The following is a 20362-nucleotide window of genomic DNA, read 5'->3' on the forward strand; positions in this document are numbered from 1 at the left end:
AACACAAAAATAATGAGAAAAATGCAAATGTAGCATTTATTAACGGTGTGTTTGGGTTGCTTTAGTGTCCACTTTTCTGAAACAAAACTGATATTTTATTTTGAAGAACCTACCGGAAAAGCTATGCACTTTGATACCTTGCAACTAACGGGAGTGTTCAGTTTCACAAGTGTCGCAGTTTCCTATAGAACAACTTCCTAATTCATCCTCGTTCCGTAAGAGAGAGCAGCCATGGCACAGGCACTTAAAGAAAGATTTGAGAAGTTCCTCCATGAGAAGAACCTCCTGACTGATGCCCTTGCTAAAGTCGAAGCAAAGACCGGGGTTAGCAGGACGTATCTCGCTCTCGGTGAGTGTTGACAGGAAGAGAGGAATGGAAAAAGACTGCATTGGCGAGTCAGCGCAATTTGGGCTGTTATAACATTTTGATCCCGTCGGAGAATGGTAGCATATGTTTCACTGTGTTTAAAGACATTTCTAAATAGAGACATTTAAAGCACAACGCGGATTATATGTTGAAGGTTATTTGTGTTAAACAGCAGTGTTGCTTTGTTCCAGTTATCGTTGGCATCATCGCAGTGTACTTGGTCATTGGCTATGGAGCCTCCTTGCTGTGTAACCTCATCGGCTTTCTTTACCCAGCTTACATATCGTAAGTGAACCGGGCAATATCAAGGAGGGGCCACACCCATCAACACACTAGTACTCGCACACACTAACCTCTCTGTTCTAAACTTATCATCTCTGGCGTATATCCTATTTATTTTTGTTTGCACTGCAATCAAGTATCCTGTCTGTACCTACCACATTTCTCAGAGTAGTTTTAACCCGTCACTTTATTTATGCAATTTAGTAATCACGAATTGTGAACACACACTATGACGTCATCCATGTCTTGTGACTCAACACAATATCCCAAATATCACTTAACAAATTGCGCAATTGCACCCGAGATGGGTTTTGACAAGTAAGAAACCGGTAACCCAACTGTCATAACAGTATTTCAGTCAACGTTCTGCATGTTAAGTTTCTGATAATTTAACACTACTACAATCACTAGAATCTTGAAAATGATTTAAAAACTGAAACAAACAAACAAACAAACACATATGTACATAAACAAATACACTTTAATGGCCACACATTATTGAAGTGTGCAGACTGTTAAACTGTTTCATTACTAGTAACGTAGTCATCCATTTTTTCCCCTCTGTCATCAGTGATATGGTTCTGTAGTGGCATCACAAAAATGCACATCAAGGCTCGGTGTCAAACACAAAAACACATAATGTTATTTTCTTGAGTTCTTTTATATGCTGAATAAGTTTTGCTGGATGTGTGAACCTTTGGATGACTTCCAGATATTACATCAATGGGTAGATTTCACGAGAGGCACCAATGTTATTGAAAACTGGTTGACCTCGGAAGAGGTGATCCCTAATTTTGGCGCAGCAATAACAGGACCATATGCACTAGGCTGCTGTATAAAATATAAATTGGGAGCATGCTTTTTTGAGTTACAATTGTCAATTATATACTGGATCTGCAAATCCATAATTTAAAGGTCTACTAAGCTACTATTACTTGCACACAAATTGTGGACTCAAAAAACACCAGGCAAAATCAGATTGAGAAAAGAGGAGTTTTCAAAATTATATAAGTGTAAGAAGGGGAAAATAACAAACATGCTTTTTAAGAGATCTTCTATGTTTTCCTTCAGATAATCTTGTGTTAATATGAGAATAAACATATTCTTCAAATAATATGACCATTATGTTATAAACTAGAGCAGTACAGCAGTACATGTAAATTTTCATATTATCGGTACTTGGTGAAAAATGCCATGTTTTTTTAATTTTCTTAATTAGCAAAGATCATAATACAACAAAATAATCCAGATGTACAAAGATATTGCCAAGTGAAACAGCAATAGCCTAGTTTTATTTTACACAATGTAATGTTTCCGGTTTGTGTGGTGGCGTGGAAAAGCAGAAAACCACAAAAATGCTTGTCGCTTATTCAAACTCCAACTTTTAAGACAGAACCTATTTTTTCATATGTACATGAACCAAAAAAAGGAGCCCACATGTTACTGAGGATTACGGGGTGACGGCATTCTCATCAAATGACTGACAATCGATACAAAGGTATAGCCATATGAAAAAGGTATTTTGGGGATAATTTCATCAGATAAGAAGAAAAAGATAATTGGGCAATTTGGATGTCTATTTTTCTCTTAAAGTATTGCCCAGGTATTGGGGGTTTATCGCTCTCTCTCTTTCTCTCTCTCTCTGTCTCTCTCTCTCTCTCTCTCTCTCTCTCTCTAGCTATTTATGTATGTTTCTATGTATCGATCTCATCTTTTGGCTCAGCTCTCTCTTCACCACAACGGACCGGTACAGAGTCCGCATTACAGCCGACGCTGCTCCGATCCGCCTGTCGATCTCATGCTCCATCCTGCCCTCGCTCGTGAACAAGACCCCAAGATACTTGAACTCCTCCACTTGGGGCAGGATCTCATCCCCGATCCGGAGAGGGCATTCCACCCTTTTCCGACCGAGGACCATGGACTCAGATTTGGAGGTGTTGACCCTCATCCCGACCGCTTCACACTTGGCTGCAAACTGCTCCAGTGAGAGCTGGAGATCACGGCTTGAAGAAGCCAACAGCACCACGTCGTCTCCAAAAAGCAGAGACGCAATGCTGAGGTCACCAAACCGGACACCCTCAACACCTCGGCTGCGCCTAGAAATTCTGTCCATAAAAGTTGTGAACAGAATCGGTGACAAAGGGCAGCCTTTGTGGAGTCCAACCCTCACTGGGAACGAATCCGACTTACTGCCGGAAATGCGGACCAAACTCTGGCATCGTTGATACAGGGACCGAACCGCCCTTATCAGTTGGCTCAGCACCCCGTACTCCCGAAGCACCCTCCACAGAACTTCCCGAGGGACACGGTCGAACGCCTTCTCCAAGTCCACAAAACACATGTGGACTGGTTGAGCGAACTCCCATGCCCCCTCGAAGACCCTGCCGAGGGTATAGAGCTGGTCTACTGTTCCACGGCCAGGACGAAAACCACACTGCTCCTCCTGAATCCGAGGTTCGACCCCCCAACGGACCCTCCTCTCCAGCACCCCTGAATAGACCTTACCAGGGAGGCTGAGGAGTGTGATTCCTCTGTAGTTGGAACACACTCTCCGGTCCCCCTTCTTTAAGAGGGGAACCATGACCCCAGTCTGCCAATCCAGAGGCACCGTCCCCGATGTCCACGCAGTGTCGCAGAGGCGTGTCAGCCAGGACAGCCCCACAATATCCAGAGCGTTTAAGAACTCCGGGCGTATCTCATCCACCCGTGGGGCCTTGCCCTTGAGGAGTTTTTTAACTGCCTCAGTGACTTCGACCCCAGAGATTGGAGAGTCCACCTCAGAGTCTCCAGGCCCTGCTTCCACAATGGAAGGCGTGTCAGTGCAATTGAGGAGGTCTTCGAAGTATTCTCTCCACCGACTCACGACGTCCCGAGTCGAGGTCAGCAGCACGCCATCTCCACTGTAAATAGTGTTGACGGTGCACTGCTTTCCCCATTTGAGATGCCGAATGGTGGACCAGAATTTCCTTGAAGTCGTTCGGAAGTCATTCTTCATGGCCTCGCCAAACTCCTCCCACGCCCGGGTTTTTGCCTCAGCAACCGCCGAAGCCGCGTTCCGCTTGGCCATCCGGTGCCTGTCGGCTGCCTCCGGAGTCTTTATTCAGCTTGGCGGCATCCCTTACCGCCGGTGTCCACCAGCGGGTTCGGGGATTGCCGCCACGACAGCTCCGGTCGGCTGCCTCAACAATGGAGGCACGGAACATGGTCCACTCGGACTCAATGTCCCCCGCCTCCTCCGGGTCAAGGAAAAAGCTCTGCCGAAGGTGGGAGTTGAAGCTCTTCCTGACATGGGATTCTGCCAGACGTTCCCAGCAGACCCTCACAGTACGTTTGGAGCCAGGTCGGACCGGCAGCTTCCCCCACCATCGGAGCCAACCCACCACCAGGTGGTGATCAGTTGACAGCTCTGCCCCTCTCTTCACCTGAGTATCCAAAACATGCGGCCGCAAATCCGATGACATGACTACAAAGTCGATCATCGAACTGCGGCCTAGGGTGTCCAGGTGCCAAGTGCACACATGGACACACTTATGTTTGAACATGGTGTTCATTGTTGACAATCCGTGTCGAGCACAGAAGTCCAACAATAGAACTCTGCTCGGGTTCAGATCAGGGGGGCCGTTCCTCCCAATCACGCCCTTCCAGGTCTCACTGTCATTGCCAACGTGAGCATTGAAGTCAACCAGTAGAACGATGGAGTCCCCAGAAGGAGCGCTCTCCAGCACTTCTTCTAAGGACCCCAAAAAGGGTGGGTACTCTGAGCTGCTGTTCGGTACATAGGCACAAACAACAGTCAGGACCCGTCCCCCCACCCGAAGGCGGAGAGAGGCTACCCTCTAGTTCACTGGGGTGAACCCCAGTGTGCAGGCGCCCAGCCGGGGGGCAATAAATATACCCACACCTGCTCGACGCCTCTCACAGTGGGCAACTCCAGAGTGGAAGAAAGTCCAGCCCCTCTCGAGAGGGCTTGTCCCAGAATCCAAACTGTGTGTGGAGGCAAGTCGGAACTTTTATGCCCCACACACCAGCTCGGGCTCCTTTCCAGCCAGAGAGGTGACATTCCATGTCCCAAGAGCCAGCTTCTGCAGCCGGGGATCGGACTGCCAAGTTCCCCGCCCTTGGCCGCCACCCAGCTCACGATGCACCTGTCCCCTTTGGCACCTCCCACAGGGGGTGAGCCCATGGGAAGGGGGACCCACGGTTCCTTTTCGGGCTGTGCCCGGCCGGGCCTCATGGGTGAAGGCCCGGCCACCAGACGCTCGCCTTCGATCCCCACCTCCAGGCCTGGCTCCAGAGGGGAGCCCTGGTGGGCAAGGTTGACCCCCCCCCCCCAGCTCATGAGGATGAAGTGGTTCAACAAATGGATGGATGGATGGATGGATGGATGGATGGATGGATGGATGGAAGTTAGACACCTATAGAGATGTATCACAATTTTCCCCGGTTGACCTTTTTAGAATTACACATTGGCTTTGTTGTAAAGGGAACTTGTCACCTTTAATGTCGCTGTTAGACTTACTAAAAATCCTAGGTATGACTAAAGTACAGTATGTACATTTGGGCCAGTATAGTTAGAAGACGATGCTAAGATCGCTCGGCGTGTGCTGAATACAGAACAAGTTCAATCTCATGTCACATGACTCAGACAAAAACCTCAAAGCAGCAGTTGAGTGAAATGTGGTCTTGATGTGCAATCATGCGAGACAAAGTTGTTGCTCATGTGATTGCAATCGGTAAACAGTTCTGATAAACAAATTGAAATTCATGGCACAAGAACCATTGAACTATATCCACCACCAGGAGCACAGATGGGATTTTTGAACGGCGGGGGGGGCAAGTATATTAGAATAATATATGTATGCGAGCAACTGCCAAAACTTGACAACAAGCATAAGATTTATTTTTATAGGCTACTTAAATTGGTTGTTTTTGATTATTTTTTGTTTTTTCATTTATGAACACCATAACACACAATGTTACCTTAAGCACCTCATCCTGGCAGCAAAACCCACACTGTAAAAAAAAAAAAAACAGCTATTAGTTCAAATAAAAGCAAAGCTATTTCCACATATATTTTAAAGTATATTTTAATTTAGCAACGTTTAGTGCATTTCACTACATTTATCTAAGGAGAATTTTTTTTTACCAATATCTACTGAAAATTGTTGCTTGTCTTTTGTGTTGAGCAAAGTTAATTTTTACAGCGTGGGAAGACTTGTGTTTACTGTAATCCAATTCAATTGAGAGTCAGAATATTATTCATAATATATAATATTATTTCAAGGTTCATTTGCTTTTATTTTAGCCCAATCCTAACCTACAAGGCCAAAACATTTATGTGAATAAATAAAATCTAATAAATAGATAAAATAAAATCTAATAATAATAATAATTATAATGATAATAATAATAATGGTAAGGTCTATTCAGGGGTGCTGGAGAGGAGGGTCCGTCGGGAGGTCGAACTTCGGATTCAGGAGGAGCAGTGTGGCTTTCGTCCTGGCCGTGGAACAGTGGACCAGCTCTACATCCTCGGCAGGATCCTCGAGGGGGCATGGGAGTTCGCCCAATCAGTCCACATGTGTTTTGTGGACTTGGAGAAGGCGTTCGACCGTGTCCCTCCGGAGGTTCTGTGGAGGGTGCTTCGGGAGTACGGGGTGCCGAGCCAACTGATAAGGGCGGTTCGGTCCCTGTATCACCGATGCCAGAGTTTGGTCCGCATTTCCGGCAGTAAGTCGGATTCGTTCCCAGTGAGGGTTGGACTCCGCCAAGACTGCCCTTTGTCACCGATTCTGTTCATAATTTTTATGGACAGAATTTCTAGGTGCAGCCAAGGTGTTGAGGGTTTCCGGTTTGAGGACCTCAGTATTGCGTCTCTGCTTTTTGCAGACGACGTGGTGCTGTTGGCTTCTTCAAGCCGTGATCTCCAGCTTTCACTGGAGCGGTACGCAGCCGAGTGTGAAGCGGTCGGGATGAGGGTCAGCACCTCCAGATCCGAGTCCATGGCCCTCGGTCGGAAAAGGGTGGAATGCCCTCTCCGGATCGGGGATGAGATCCTGTCGCAAGTGGAGGAGTTCAAGTATCTTGGGGTCTTGTTCACGAGTGAGGGCAGGTTGGAGCGCGAGATCGACAGGCGGATTGGTGCAGCGTCGGCAGTAATGCGGACTCTGTACCGATCTGTCATGGTGAAGAGAGAGCTGAGCCAAAAGGCAAAGCTCTCGATTTACCGGTCGATCTATGCTCCTACCCTCACCTATGGTCACGTGCTATGGGTCGTGACCGAAAGAACGAGATCCAAGATACAAGCGGCCGAAGGAGTTTCCTCCGCAGGGTGTCCGGGCTCTCTCCCTTAGAGATAAGGTGAGAAGCTCGGTCATCCGGGAGAGACTCGGAGTAGAGCCGCTGCTCCTAAACGTTGCGAGGAGCCAGATGAGGTGGCTCGGGCTTCTCATCAGGATGCCTCCTGGACGCCTCCCTGGGGAGGTGTTCCGGGCATGTCCCGCCGGTAGGAGACCCCGGGGACGACCCAGGACGCGCTGGAGAGACTATGTCTCTCAGCTGGCCTGGGAACGTCTTGGGATCCCCCGGGATGAGCTGGATGAAGTGGCTGGGGAGAGGGAAGTCTGGGAGTCCCTCCTAAAGCTGCTGCCCCCGCGACCCGACCCCGGATAAGCGGAAGAAGATGGATGGTTTTCTATCGGGTTTAGATCAGGTGATTGTGAGGGTCATTCAATTGTGTCAATTCCTTCATCCTCCAGATACTGTCTGCATACTCTTGCCACATGAGGCCGGGCATTGTTGTGGATCAGGAGGAACCCAGGACCTACTGCACCAGCGTAGGGTCTGACCATGGGTGCAAGGATTTCATCCCGATACCTAATGGCAGTCAGACTGCCGTTCTCTAGCCTGTAGAGGTCTGTTCGTCCCTCCATGGAAATGCCTCCCCAGACCCACCACCAAACCGGTCATGCTGAATGATGTTGCAGGCAGCATAGCGCTCTCCTTGGCTTCTCCAGACCCTTTCACGTCTATCACAGGTGCTCAGGGTAAACCTGCTCTCGTCTGTGAAAAGCATAGGGCGCCAGTGGCGGACTTGCCAATTCTGGTGTTCTATGGCAAATGCCAATCGAGCTCCACGGTGCTGAGCAATGAGCACAGGAAACACTACAGGACATCGTGCTCTGAGGCCACCCTCGTGAAGCCTGTTTCTGACAGTTTGGGCAGAGACAGTCACACCAGTAGCCTGCTGCAGGTCATTCTGTAGGGCTCGGGCAGTGCTCAACCTGTTCTTCCTTGCACAAAGCAGCAGATATCGGTCCTGCTGATGGAATGAGGACCGTCCAGGCCCTGTCCAGCTCTCCTAGAGTAACTGCCTGTCTCCTGGAATCTCCTCCATGCTCTGGAGATTGTACTGGGAGACACATCAAATCTTCTTGCAACAGCACGCGCATGGATGTGCCATCCTGGAAGAGTTGGACAATCTGCGCAACTTCAGGAGGGTTAACAAATCGCCTCATGCTCCCAGTCGTGATAAGCACTCTAGCTAAAGCCAACACTTGTGGAAAAACAGTTAAAGAAGATCAAGAGGGAGTAACTTGAAATGGCCTCCACCTGCAAAATCAGTCCTGTTTTGGGGACCATCTCGTTGTTGCCCCTCTAGTGCATCTGTTGTTAATTCCATCAACACCAATGCAGCTGAAACTGATTAACAACCCCCTCTGCCACATACCTGACCAAAACCTTATCAGAAAAGTCTCATTGAATTCATGCCATACCCTGATAAAAAACTGTTCCTTTAATTTTTTTGAGCAGTGTATTTTCGTGTCTTGATGACTTATGTTTGGTGTGTTGCCGAGAATATTTCATTTATGGTTATTTAGTATAGCGGAAAAGGTACACGCAGTTAGTTATGCAATGTGTGCCGTCTACTAGTGTTGTGTGAGGTCAGAAGTTGAGCGTTGTCTTATGTGCAGTATTTCTGTCTGTTGGAGAAACACACACACACACACACGCACACCCTTCACACGCTTCACACAATAATCACACACGAGAATCACATTCACACACCCAAAGGCTTACCCATGTACACTACACACCTGCTCTCACATCCGTATGAGTCCAGGGCTGTGGACTCTGACTCGGGGACTCGGACTCGGGCATTTTTTCCGGACTCGGACTCGGTGCTGATTTTGACCGAGTCCACCGAGTCCGACAATAAAAAAAATACGTTCAATTTTATTTTCATCATGCTGCTGAGAATGCGCGTAGGAATACTGTCCACAGCCCTGCTTGCTTGTTATGAAGACAAATTTAGTTGTTGCGTGCGCGCCCGCGCCTGCCTGCCTGCGTGCGTGCACGTACAAGACCCACAATGCCCCGCGCGCAGCCAAGATGGAAGAACCCGGGAGCAGCGAGAGAACAATGTTTTGCCTCTAGATTTGGGGGGGAAACGGAGCGTAAGTTACGATCAATGCGGCCACGTTGAGTTGCACTTAGGCTAATGTTTACATTATGTACCAATGTCAAGGACGATTATGTCACCCAGCTTATATCATTGATGTGTTTCGATAGTTGTGGGGTCGTCACTAATTATTTGTGTTTAGATAAATGTCTGAGCTATAATGGTGTAATTAATGATTAAAACTTGAAAGTATCTGTTTATTGTATTCGTTTATATGTTTAATAAAGACAAAGCCATCACAAAACTGTTGTAATTATTTAGATTTTGATCTAAATTAGCCTCGAATAAAGACTAAGCAGTCACATGAATTAACAGAAAAAATGGACAGCCGGACTCGGACTCGTGGTCAAGAGGCCGGACTCGGACTAGGACTCGGTGCAAAAATCCGACCGAGTCCACAGACCGAGTCCACAGTTTGGTCATAAGTTATGACCAAACTGTGCCTATACCCTTTTGCCAGTTTGCCTGCATGCCCCTATGAGCCACAGTGCCTGTTACGTTTTTGCCAATAATTCAGTAAAGCAATCAAAACTGAACCACGTCTTCCCTCCTGTGTTCTGACCGACACCCGGGGGCGAAAAGACCATAACCATCCGAGCCAACCCCCTATACCAGGGGTCTCAAACTCCAGTCCTCGGGGGCCGCAAACATACATAGTGGTAGAGTGTCCACCTTGAGACTGGAAGGTTGTGGGTTCAAACCCCGGCCAGGTCATACCAAAGACTATAAAAATGGGACCCATTGCCTCCCTGCTTGGCACTCAGCATTAAGGGTTGGAATTGGGGGGTTAGATCACCAACTGATTCCCGAGCGCGGCACCGCTGCTGCTCACTGCTCCCCTCTCCCCCAGGGGATGGATTAAAATCACACGGGGATGGGTTAAATGCAGAGGACAAATTTCACCACACCCAGGTGTGTGTGACGATCATTGGGACTTTAACTTTTAACTTTAACATGTTTCCCTCGTTAAACACACCTGATTCAAATGATCAGTTCATCCTCACGTTCTGCAGGAGCCTGATAATTGAATCAGGTGTGTTTAATGAGGGAAACTTGGAAAACATGTAGGAATGCGGCCCCTGAGGACTGGAGTTTGAGACCCCTGCCCTATACAGTCCTCAGGCTCCCCAACAATAGCGGTAGCAGTTTGCATTATTTTATTGCAATGTTTTTCCTTATTCAGATTTGTTTCAAGACTACAGTTACAGTTAAACTTCACTTTGATGGTTAATGCAGTTATTGCAATTTTGTTGTTTTATCACAGTAGATTGGTTTATTTACATTTCACAAATGTGATTGCACTTTAGTTTACATATTTAAATGTTCAGATATTAAGATGTGATACAGTTTTTGCATTATTTGAATGAGGCAAAATAATATGCTTTTTCTCTCGAATATATTGTTATAATCATTTGTTTCATATATAATCATTTTCTGTATAAAAATTTAATTTGGTGTTCAAAAAGTATTTTTTCAAACTTGAGTCTTGAAAAAGAGGGGGTCGTCTTATAATCAGGGTCGTCTTATATTCGGGCCAATACGGTATTACATGATGTGACTCAGTTAGCATGATTTTTAAACTTATTTCCATAACATGTTGAATCGGGTTGTACATAAGCAATTAGTTTTTAGAGCAATTTTTTTCTACATATATTCGAACGTGCTTCATTTCAGTTTAGTTTTAGTGTTAGGTTTAGTTTAACATATGGAAGGTTTGTCAATTTTACCTTTTTACACACCACCATGAATAAGTTAAATCGTTCACCTTGTCTCACACATGTAAAACAGTAACACAAAATTTAAAACAGACTAGTGGTATGTGATTGTATGTAATCATCTTATCTTGTTAATGGTCGTTTATTTTTGAGAATTGCAATAAATGCTGACAGTGATGTTACAGCATATAAGACCTGATCAGGGAATCAATGTTGAAAATCTTGAAATTAATACAATCAGTCCATGTAAAAAAAACTATACATGAATGAAATAACCAAAACATAGACCTGTGTTTAATTTTTGGGCATCCTGAGGTTGTTGAATAATTTCATTACATCATGCAAGTTGATGCAGTTTTTGGGCAACCTGCATGTATTATTCTGTGCAGCGCGTCATTATGTCACTCAGTATCTGTAAATCAGTCATCGTCCAAATGCAATCTACAGGCGGAAGTGGGCTGTAAAACCATGTTGACAAACTGGATGACAGCGATCAACACTGACTAAAAACAAGTTGTATTGCTTTCAGACCAGGTCTGTTAAAAGAGTATGCCTCCTCAATGTCTTGGCAATCATTTCTTGAATTTCAGGTCAAATGCTTAATAGAAAATAATGTGATTAAATGCTTGATGTTTTGTTTCTCTCTTTTACCTCCACACAGCTTATTATTTTAGAGACAGGTTTGTGCAGATCACTGTCTCAAAAAAATGCATCAATATACAAATGACAATTTAAAATATTCTAATTTTCAAAAAATTCTAATTTAATTCAAATTTCAAATTATTTGTATTGATTATTTATTATTTTTATTATTAGTAGTCACATTTAATACAGTATTTTAAACATTCAACGATGAAGTGAAAAGCTACAGACAGGTATACGGACAACTATTCTGAATTTAGTGACTTCTAACATAAGTCCTGACAATTGTATGTTTTCTCTACAGCATCAAGGCCATAGAAAGTGCTACCAAAGATGATGATACTAAATGGCTGACTTACTGGGTGGTGTATGGACTCTTCAGTGTGGCCGAGTTTTTTGCAGACATCTTTCTCTCGTGGTTCCCGTTTTACTACATCGGAAAGGTAATCTGGCTGTAGTTTGTTAGCAGCCTGCCATGTTGTATATGATGTCTTCAGATTTTAAGTTGTCAAAAACAAAACAAAGGTGAGTTTGATGGAAACAGGTGGCCAAGGATAGAATAACCAAGGACAAATATGGAGTAAGGCATCCTAACTGCGACAGTGTAGACCTGCACCAAGGCAGTACAGACATATTTGAACTATTATACTATACTATCAAACTAAACTTGTTAAAATTGGAGTTTAGGGGAGGTTCATGTCGTGAGCTTTTTTATGACACAGTACCTGTCTTCACAGTGTGCCTTCCTGGTCTGGTGCATGGCTCCAACTCCTTCAAACGGTTCGGTCCAGATTTACAATCGCATCATTCGCCCCTTTTTCCTCAAGAACGAATCCAAGATTGATGATGCAGTTAAGAACATAAAGGATAAGGCATCAGAAGCAGCTGACAAGTTCAAAGATGAGGGTGAGTACTAGGGCTCAGACTTGCCCCCTAAATAAATAATCGATTGATTAGTCATATTGACCGAAATAAAGTGCCCGACTGATTATGATTTTTAGGGCTGAGTAAAATTCTGTTAACATTAATTGAAACATATGTTGTGGAGATGCGGTAAATCACAAGACGAGACAAAAGGCACGGTCCTGTACTCTGCACAGTAAAAGTACACATCATCCTCTGCCTTTGAATGCCACAACCTATCAAGTACATACACCTCTGAACTGTGGTGGATTTGCTAAACATTGCGCCACATGATTTATTTCAACAAGGAAAACACTATATGCTGCTTATCAAAAATAGAGGGATCAACTGTGTGTTTTATTGTGCTGTGTCCCTTAAGTCATCTTGTGTGTGCGCGTGTCTGCATTTGTGTGTGTGTGTCCACAGCCAAGAAAGCAACTGCCAACATAATTTTTGAGGAGAAGAAGAGCTCCTAATCAGGACCTCCACCCAGGATCGTCTGTGCGCAGCTGTTACCATAAAATAATGTTGCCTTGTTGTATTTAATGAATTATCTGTCTGGTCTGTAATGTCAAAGCCATTTCCCTGTTCAGTTTACTTGTTTGACAGGTTACTGTACATTGCCCTGATCCTGAATGAACCGAATAAACACCTAACAGAAATGGTTGAATGTTTTCTGCCAGAACATGACATGTTGTCATGACATGTCTTTCAGCATCATTGATGTAGTCAAGATAATCCTTTTTTTTTTTTTTTATCATAACAGTGAAGCATTCAGCCTTTATCATATCAAACCGGGTGTCTGGCCATAGAAGACAGGAGATTATTTAACTCAAGACCAAGGCTAGTCTCAAACTATTTTAACCTATACGGCCTGGTCTGTTCAGGAAACTGAGTTCAAACTGATTTATAGTATTATTGGTTATTGAAATAAAAACAATTTTGCAATTAAATGTGTAGGCTACACTTGTACATTAGTTTTTCTTTTGTCCATAAATTTTTCAGAGCCCAATCCGCTGTTTTTGTTAACCTATCCTTACTTATTGACTTGTTGAGCTATGCAGAGAATCTTAAACTTTCCCTTCTTTGACAGTGACTTGAATTTTGCTGAATAGCAAAACCGTTAACCAAAAAGACGTAGCTTAATTAAAGCTCAGTGAAAAAGCTTAAAAACAAAAGAATCTCTGTTATTGTCGCAGGCAACATATGACTGCGGTTGATTCAGTCTTACAGTTGAGTTCCAAAATGGTTTCCGCCACTGGCAGCTTCTCTGATCTTAGCGTCGCCTTACGCCTCGCTCACACTGGCTGCGGCGTGGTTTCCTTGGTATGCAGACATTTGAATGAGGAAGTGTGTCACCGACTATCTTGCAAACGGACATGTGTGCGCGTGGACTAGTAAGGGACGGGGGAGAACGCCCTCGCTCATGTGCGCTTTCCCGTTCGTATGCGTTTGACTTCTGTTGCTTGCAGGTTCCCGTGACAGTGCCAGCGGGCCACATAAATTTTATGACACGATGCTTCGGGCCGGTCTAAATTTAGACAAGGGCCTGCGATAGATTGTTCGTTGTTCTCGTTTATCATAACACATTTCGACCTCCAGTAAACAATCTGAATTTCCTTAATTTATGCAACGATATGTCATATCTTCAAAGCATTAGGGTCGCGAGTGTATCCTATCCCATTAGTCATTGGGCAGTAGGAGGGGGACACCCTGCACTGGTTGCCAGCCAATTACAGGGCACACTGAGATGAAATTTGGAGTGCTCAATCAGTCTTTTAGGGGTGTGAAGAAATCTGAATACCTGGAGAGAACCCATGAAGGCAAGGGAAGAACATGCAAACTCCACACAAGGAGGGCCGGATTGCGGGTTCCATTCGCACAACCTCTGAACTGTGACGTGCCAACCAGTGCGCCACCATACCATGCAGGTGATGGAATCAGTACAAGTCACATTGTGTTATGTGAAGTTACTTTAGCTTCAGAGGCTGTAAGTTTGGATAATCAAAATTAATGTAACAATTAGGGGTGTAACGATTCATCGATACACATCGATTAATCGATATAATGCTCTACGATTTATTGGCATCGATGCTAAATGTAAACATCGATTTATATCGCCGTGTTTGACCTCGGACATTAGACGCGACTTTATTTTGAAATCCAGTTCATTGTTGCTTGCTTCCTCTTTCCGGGAGCAGTACGCGGCGCGCTGTGTTGTGAGCAGAGCAGGCACGTGAAAGGGGAGCCGACAACTACGCGGCTCCTGGGCTGGTGCTATGGCTAGTGTCCAAGAAGACGAGGAAATTCGCTCCCCTTTGGGCTTCAAGTCATTCGTTTGGAAGCACTTTGGATTCCAAAGAAAAGATGGCTCAACGGACAATTAAAATTATTGTAAATAAATAGTTCAGTAATGCACTTTAAAGTTAATGGTATTACAAAAAAAGAAAGAATATTCATTTTTCTTTACTTGTATGAGAAAAAATATAGGAATTTGATAAAGTTCAGTGTTAAAATAAGCACTTTGTATACTACAATACTCTTGTAATTTCCTAAATAAAGAGTTTGCAGTACCTTGTTGATTTTGCGTATGAATTGTTATAAATCAGGATATTGTTCTATATTTTTTATTTAAAATAAATAAATAAAAATAAAAATATCGATCGTGGAGCACTATATCTTGATGTATCGTGAATGAATCACAGCAGGCTTTAAGATATCGGCAAATATCGTATCGCGGTTCTTTGTATCGATATGATATCGTATCGTGACAAAACCCGCGATTTACACCCCTAGTAACAATAAATAAAGCTAAGTGATCAGGGATAGCTTTTTAACAGTTCTGGAATGAAGACAAAGGAATGGAATTAACACTGCTAAAATGAATGTTGCATTGGAAAAGGTACTAGGTAGCATTTCAGAAGTAAGATGTGTTTTCAGGGAGATTATGCATCCTCCTTGTGGATAATGGGAAGCCAGTGAGATAAATGTGGGATGGAGATTATGTTCGTGTTTTTGCAAAGAGCAGCACTGTTAAGTATTGTTAACCGTTCCAGCTTGCCGCGTAACCGTATGTTGGAGCTCAAACTCAACAAAAGCTAAGGCCTAAATCCACAGAATTGTATAGTTTCAGTATGACCCACTTGACAGATGTTTTAAGGGCTGGTCCAAGGGAATACAGTGATTGATTTTAATGGCTTCATAAACAACTATATAAAAACAATTCATAAAAATCCATGCACTCTCAGTGTAAATTGATTCTGAAATATAGAGGAAAATTATGTACAACAGAGTGAACCGTAACAGTGACTTCATTCAGTTGGGTGGTTCACCACAAATATACTTGGCTGCATAGAATATTGACATTATTGCCTACGTCATAAATTGAAAAATTAACGAAAAAAACCAATTGTGAAAAATATCTAAGCAGGTCTCTTTTGACTGATTTGAAAAGTCACCGATTTTAACAAAAAAGCGCTAGAGACAAACTCGGCAAGAACGTTCCCTTTACCAAAGTTACATTCTGAAAGAATTATTGTGAAAGAACTACTATACAGAAACTCACTTGTAGAACAAAAACGCCTGAGTTGATAAAGAAAAGTAAAGTCTTAATGAATCCAAAAAGCCTGAGGAAAAAGACCACTGATTTACTATTTTACAAAAATTTACATTACAGGAGGGAAAAAATGCTCACAAAATGAAGAAAGCAAATACAGGGTGTTGTGTTTTTTTTTTTTTTTTACAGCTAAAATCTGGTCTTAAATAATTCTTACGCAAACAAATGAGAAAGTATGTAAATGAGGTACGTCAGGCGGTAAGCCTGAGCCCAGACTGGACTTTTGACAGCTTGTAACATGAGTCATGCAACAGCTGACGGTTTGACTGACTTAACACTTAAATAAGGTAGATAATCATGTTAGACATGATTGAGACAGACAGACACGAACAGTCAAAACACAGGATCCAGTGTCATGGGGTTGGCGGGAGAATGAGGCAGCGCTCAGGGTCTATTTTGTCCAGAGGTACAAAAAAAAACTTTGTAAAAAAATAACAAAAGGTGTGCTGCATACGCAGCAGCATTTAACTCTTAAATACAAAAATATGCTATGATTTGTTTTCCATGATGCCTGGTTTGAGGCGCTGCTTAGCGTTCATCTCCAGTGGAACAGTGCTTTCTACAGCTTCCCTGTAAGACGTGGGCTGTGTTAGCGAGTTCATGGCCGCTATTTAGCAGGCCCAGGCAGCTTCCGTTATGTCTTACGGGTGCTCCAGATCTGCTCCGGTGTGCTCTTGTGGTCGGACGAATAGTCGAAGGGAGACCGGTGGCCCAGCGGGGAACGCGAGTCGTAAGGTGAGCGCTGGTCACGGGGAGAGCGTGGCCCGCTGGCCGAGGCCCTCTGCTCCGTCTGCCAGTCCGAGTGGTAGCGGTAAGACGAGCGCTGGTCCGAGTGGGAGAGATCCTTTAGGTCCGGCCGGTGGTCTCTGCTAGAGCGCAACTCCTCCAACTTCCTTTGCTTACCATCGCTGTAATGTCTGCACACACAAATACATTAACCTGACTCAGACCGGCAAGATTATTTGTTGGATATATGAACGATTAATCAAATTCAAAGTGCAGTGTAGTAGGATTACATTTTTAAATTGCAAAGGCTCCAATTAGAAAAGAACTAAGCGTCAAGTTTTTTCCAGGTACAGTAAACCTACTTCATGACGTGGTCACGGTTCCACTATTTGGCAAAATGTTTTGTGAAGTTAATATTAGTGGTGCTCTAATCGACTGGCCACCGACTGTGACGGACCAATTTCCATAGAAAAATGTGGGAACAAAAGGCACGTTATCAGCATGTCGATCAATGACTTTCAATGTCGATCATAAAGAAAGAAAAAAAGCATGTGATCACATGGCAGATGTCAATCAATGACTATCATTGCCATTCGCCAAAAACCTATGCTATACCTGTCTCAATGCAATTTAGAAAAATAGAATGTCATTGTTCAGTGCATTATTACAAGCCTTTTTTTTCTGCGTAATGCAGTATAGGCAACATAGCGTTTTAACTTGTCTATTATACAGAGTTGTATATTTTGTAATATGAATGGTATTTTTCCTCTGGAATCTTGTATTTATTATATGCGAGTACTCAAGTGTTAAGCACTCATACTGGTATCAGTCTGAAAAAAAGTGGCATAGAACATCCCTTGTTTATTGTAACTGAAGCATTCAAATCAAGTAGGCTGAAAGACATTTTAGTATTCACCTGTCCTGCCTGTCTCGGTCCCTGCTGTCCGGTCGGTAGTGGTCTCTGTGGTCTTTCCCATTGCTTAATGAGGAGTAGGGTCTTTTTCTAGACTCTGCTGCCTTTCTGTGGGCCTCCGAACTGTGTCTTTCCTTGCTGCTGTCATGGTAACGCACTGATGGCTGATGCCTGTCTGAGCTATAACTGTCCCTGCTGCTGTCATCCTGGTGAGAGTTGTCCCTCAGCCGTTCGATATCTGGGACAAAATAGCACGGAAAAATTAATCTAGTCGAAAAGCCATAAAATAATCGGGTGATGGTTGCACAGTTAAGTGAAAGTCATACAGTACCTGTGTGTTTAAAACCTATAGTGTTTGTACTCCTAGTGTTTTGCTCCATTGCCTGTTTATTTAGAGAGAGAGAGAGAGAGAGAGAGAGAGAGAGAGAGAGAGAGAGAGAGAGAGAGAGAGAGAGAGAGAGAGAGAGAGAGAGAGAGAGAGAGAGAGAGAGAGAGAGAGAGAGAGAGAGAGAGAGAGAGAGAGAGAGAGAGAGAGAGAGAGAGAGAGAGAGGAAAAAAAACATCATTATGGATGAATTCTTTTTTTTTTTGACATTCCAGCAATGTAGAAATACTGGCATACTACCCTACCTGTGCATTCTCTTGCCTTTTCTTGATGGCATGCTTATACAATTTATGTAATTTCCTGGCGTCGAACTCAGTGAATTTTGAAACAAATATCCACAGGTTTCTGTCAAAACAAACATTATTATTATCATAAGGGTGCTTATCGACTCAGACATTGAAGAAATCACATTCACAATTCATAATAAGTCATGCTAACTGATGTGGTGTTTTATTTGAAGTGAATCTTATTCATGTACAAGTTAATATCCAATTTGTCTCACTTCAGTAGCCATCCGAGTGTATGTGTGTCAATTTGTTGCAGATATGGGAAATGTAGTTTGAGAGCAGTGTATGGTGCTCATGCGGTGTGGGTAACAATAAATGCTGGAGTTTTACATGCCATTTGTTCTTGGGCTAATTTAACACAAAGAATCTTAAATTAGAGTGATCCCCCATTTAAACTGACCCACCCACAATAGGTGAACATCTGCAATATTTGAAATACTCCTCCCACACATTTATACTGAGTAAAACACGCTTTCTAAACACATTGCCGACAAACTTGAACAAGCATAAAAAGGTAGACAAAATACCAGTTACTGTATAAATTTATTCAAACACTTCTGTGTGTCAATCAAAGTTACTAAAGCTAATGAAAGCTAACATTAAAACTAAAATTGAAATAACATTATCATTAAAGAGATTAAATAAAAACGAGTTTTCTTTAGGAAAGTAAAATGACCTGAAACTTCATTTTAGTTTATAAAACATGAACTGACGATAATTACCGTAAAAGCATCCTTTGTTTTTGTATTAGTGAGTTTATTTCATGTTCAGGATTTAACATTCCACAAAATCAAAAACTAATACAAATAATAAAAACAACATTAAAATAAAGCAAATTGCAAACACTAAAAATTAATAAAAACGAACATACCTACTATAAAAAGCTGTAACGAAAAATCCAAAGCTAATATAACTTGGTATTTAATCAATGAGTTCATTAGGGTCATCAAGGTCATGTTTGTCGTGTCATTAATTTGCAGGTATGTTTTTTGTATATCTTTTTTTTTGTCCTGTATTGTCTAAAAATATGAACCCATTCTTGAGTTCATTAACTTAATGATATAAAAAAATACTGTGTAACGCTGAAATCAAAATGATTAGTTTGTATTTGAGAGGCCAAATTTGTATTCAATCTCTGGAAGGATTGGTTCCCTATTTCTTGACGCTTTTTTGTAACAAAGAGGCAAAACATGCTTACTTTCGCCACTGTTTGATGAGGTCAGGATTGGAATACTCCTTCAGACACTCCGTGATGTGATCTCCAATCTTGATGAGACATTGCCTGGTATGTTCAAGCTGCTCACGCTCTGAGAGACCCTTCTCTGGTCGGTCCAGCTGCTTAAGGGCTGCTTTCACTGGCCGCATTCTCTCTTTGCACTACAACATTCAAACAGTCAATGCTAACTACAGCTAGGTGATTGGATCACAAGAATGTAATTTAATCATAATGAATGATACAAAACCCATTTTAAAACCATCATGCCCAGCTTTGTGAAAGTTTGACCATACCACACTAAATGTTTTCTGGTCCAGTTCTTCAGACTCCTCAGACACTGGTATATTCTCTCCACTTGCTGTTATGTGGACTGGCCCATCAGATGCTTTTTTTATTCGTTCTCTGACCTCAGCTTTGCTTTCAGTCTGTTGAAGAAAAAAAAGCGATAATTATGTCCATTTGTTGACAGTATGTGTTTATAATAATAATAATAATAATAATATTTAAGTGGATTTACCTTTTCCATGCCGTCCTCTTGTTTATGGACTGAATCCAAAGGTTTGACTTCTTTTCTCTCTTTTGGCTCCTTGTTGTCTTTACTGTCCCAACTGTCTTCCTTTTTGCATTCTTTCTTTATTTCCTCTTTATACTCCCTCTCACCAGATGAAGAGCCATTGTCCTGTTGAGTCTCCTCCTCTTCCTCCTCTTCCTCCTCTTCCTCATCATCTTCTTCCTCTTCCTGAATTTCTTCCTTCACTGTCTCTCTGTCTGATCTGGTTCGTCTGCTTAAAGCCTTCTCGGGCATTTCCTCCTGAAACAGTTAATGTCTCACATGAGCGCAAACACTTC

The 20362-nt window shown here is 43.1% G+C and overlaps 2 protein-coding genes across 4 annotated transcripts in view; one reads left to right on the forward strand and one right to left on the reverse strand.

Annotated features, from left to right (window-relative positions):
• The first annotated feature begins 114 nt into the window (after positions 1-114).
• On the forward strand, positions 115-13032 carry reep5 (receptor accessory protein 5). Its single transcript, XM_037265909.1, has 5 exons — positions 115-349; positions 559-652; positions 11772-11910; positions 12205-12373; positions 12797-13032. The coding sequence occupies exons 1-5, from the start codon at positions 232-234 to the stop codon at positions 12844-12846; spliced, it is 570 nt and encodes a 189-aa protein (XP_037121804.1). The 5' UTR covers positions 115-231; the 3' UTR covers positions 12847-13032.
• Positions 13033-15536: 2504 nt separating this feature from the next.
• The window catches only part of chd1 (chromodomain helicase DNA binding protein 1), a 38760-nt gene continuing 33934 nt past the window's right edge, over positions 15537-20362 (reverse strand). For all 3 annotated transcript variants that reach the window (XM_037265778.1, XM_037265777.1, XM_037265776.1), the window contains exons 30-36: positions 20031-20324; positions 19807-19938; positions 19496-19674; positions 18256-18355; positions 17957-18008; positions 17629-17863; positions 15537-16903 (exon numbers count right to left, since the gene is read on the reverse strand). In XM_037265778.1, the coding sequence (XP_037121673.1) occupies positions 16621-16903; positions 17629-17863; positions 17957-18008; positions 18256-18355; positions 19496-19674; positions 19807-19938; positions 20031-20324 (1275 nt within the window). In that variant the 3' untranslated portion in view covers positions 15537-16620. The remainder of the gene's footprint in view (positions 16904-17628; positions 17864-17956; positions 18009-18255; positions 18356-19495; positions 19675-19806; positions 19939-20030; positions 20325-20362) is intronic.

This window comes from Syngnathus acus, chromosome 12 (genome assembly GCF_901709675.1).
Source record: "Syngnathus acus chromosome 12, fSynAcu1.2, whole genome shotgun sequence".
NCBI classification, from domain to species: Eukaryota; Metazoa; Chordata; class Actinopteri; order Syngnathiformes; family Syngnathidae; genus Syngnathus; species Syngnathus acus.

What these genes read in the sequence shown, in the direction of transcription:
- reep5 (XM_037265909.1), top strand. Translation starts at nt 232, where the DNA reads ATGGCACAGGCACTTAAAGAAAGATTTGAGAAGTTCCTCCATGAGAAG. An exon ending in CAGGACGTATCTCGCTCTCG is followed by an intron (nt 350 to 558) that starts GTGAGTGTTGAC and finishes GCTTTGTTCCAG; the next exon opens with TTATCGTTGGCATCATCGCA. An exon ending in CTTTACCCAGCTTACATATC is followed by an intron (nt 653 to 11,771) that starts GTAAGTGAACCG and finishes TTTTCTCTACAG; the next exon opens with CATCAAGGCCATAGAAAGTG.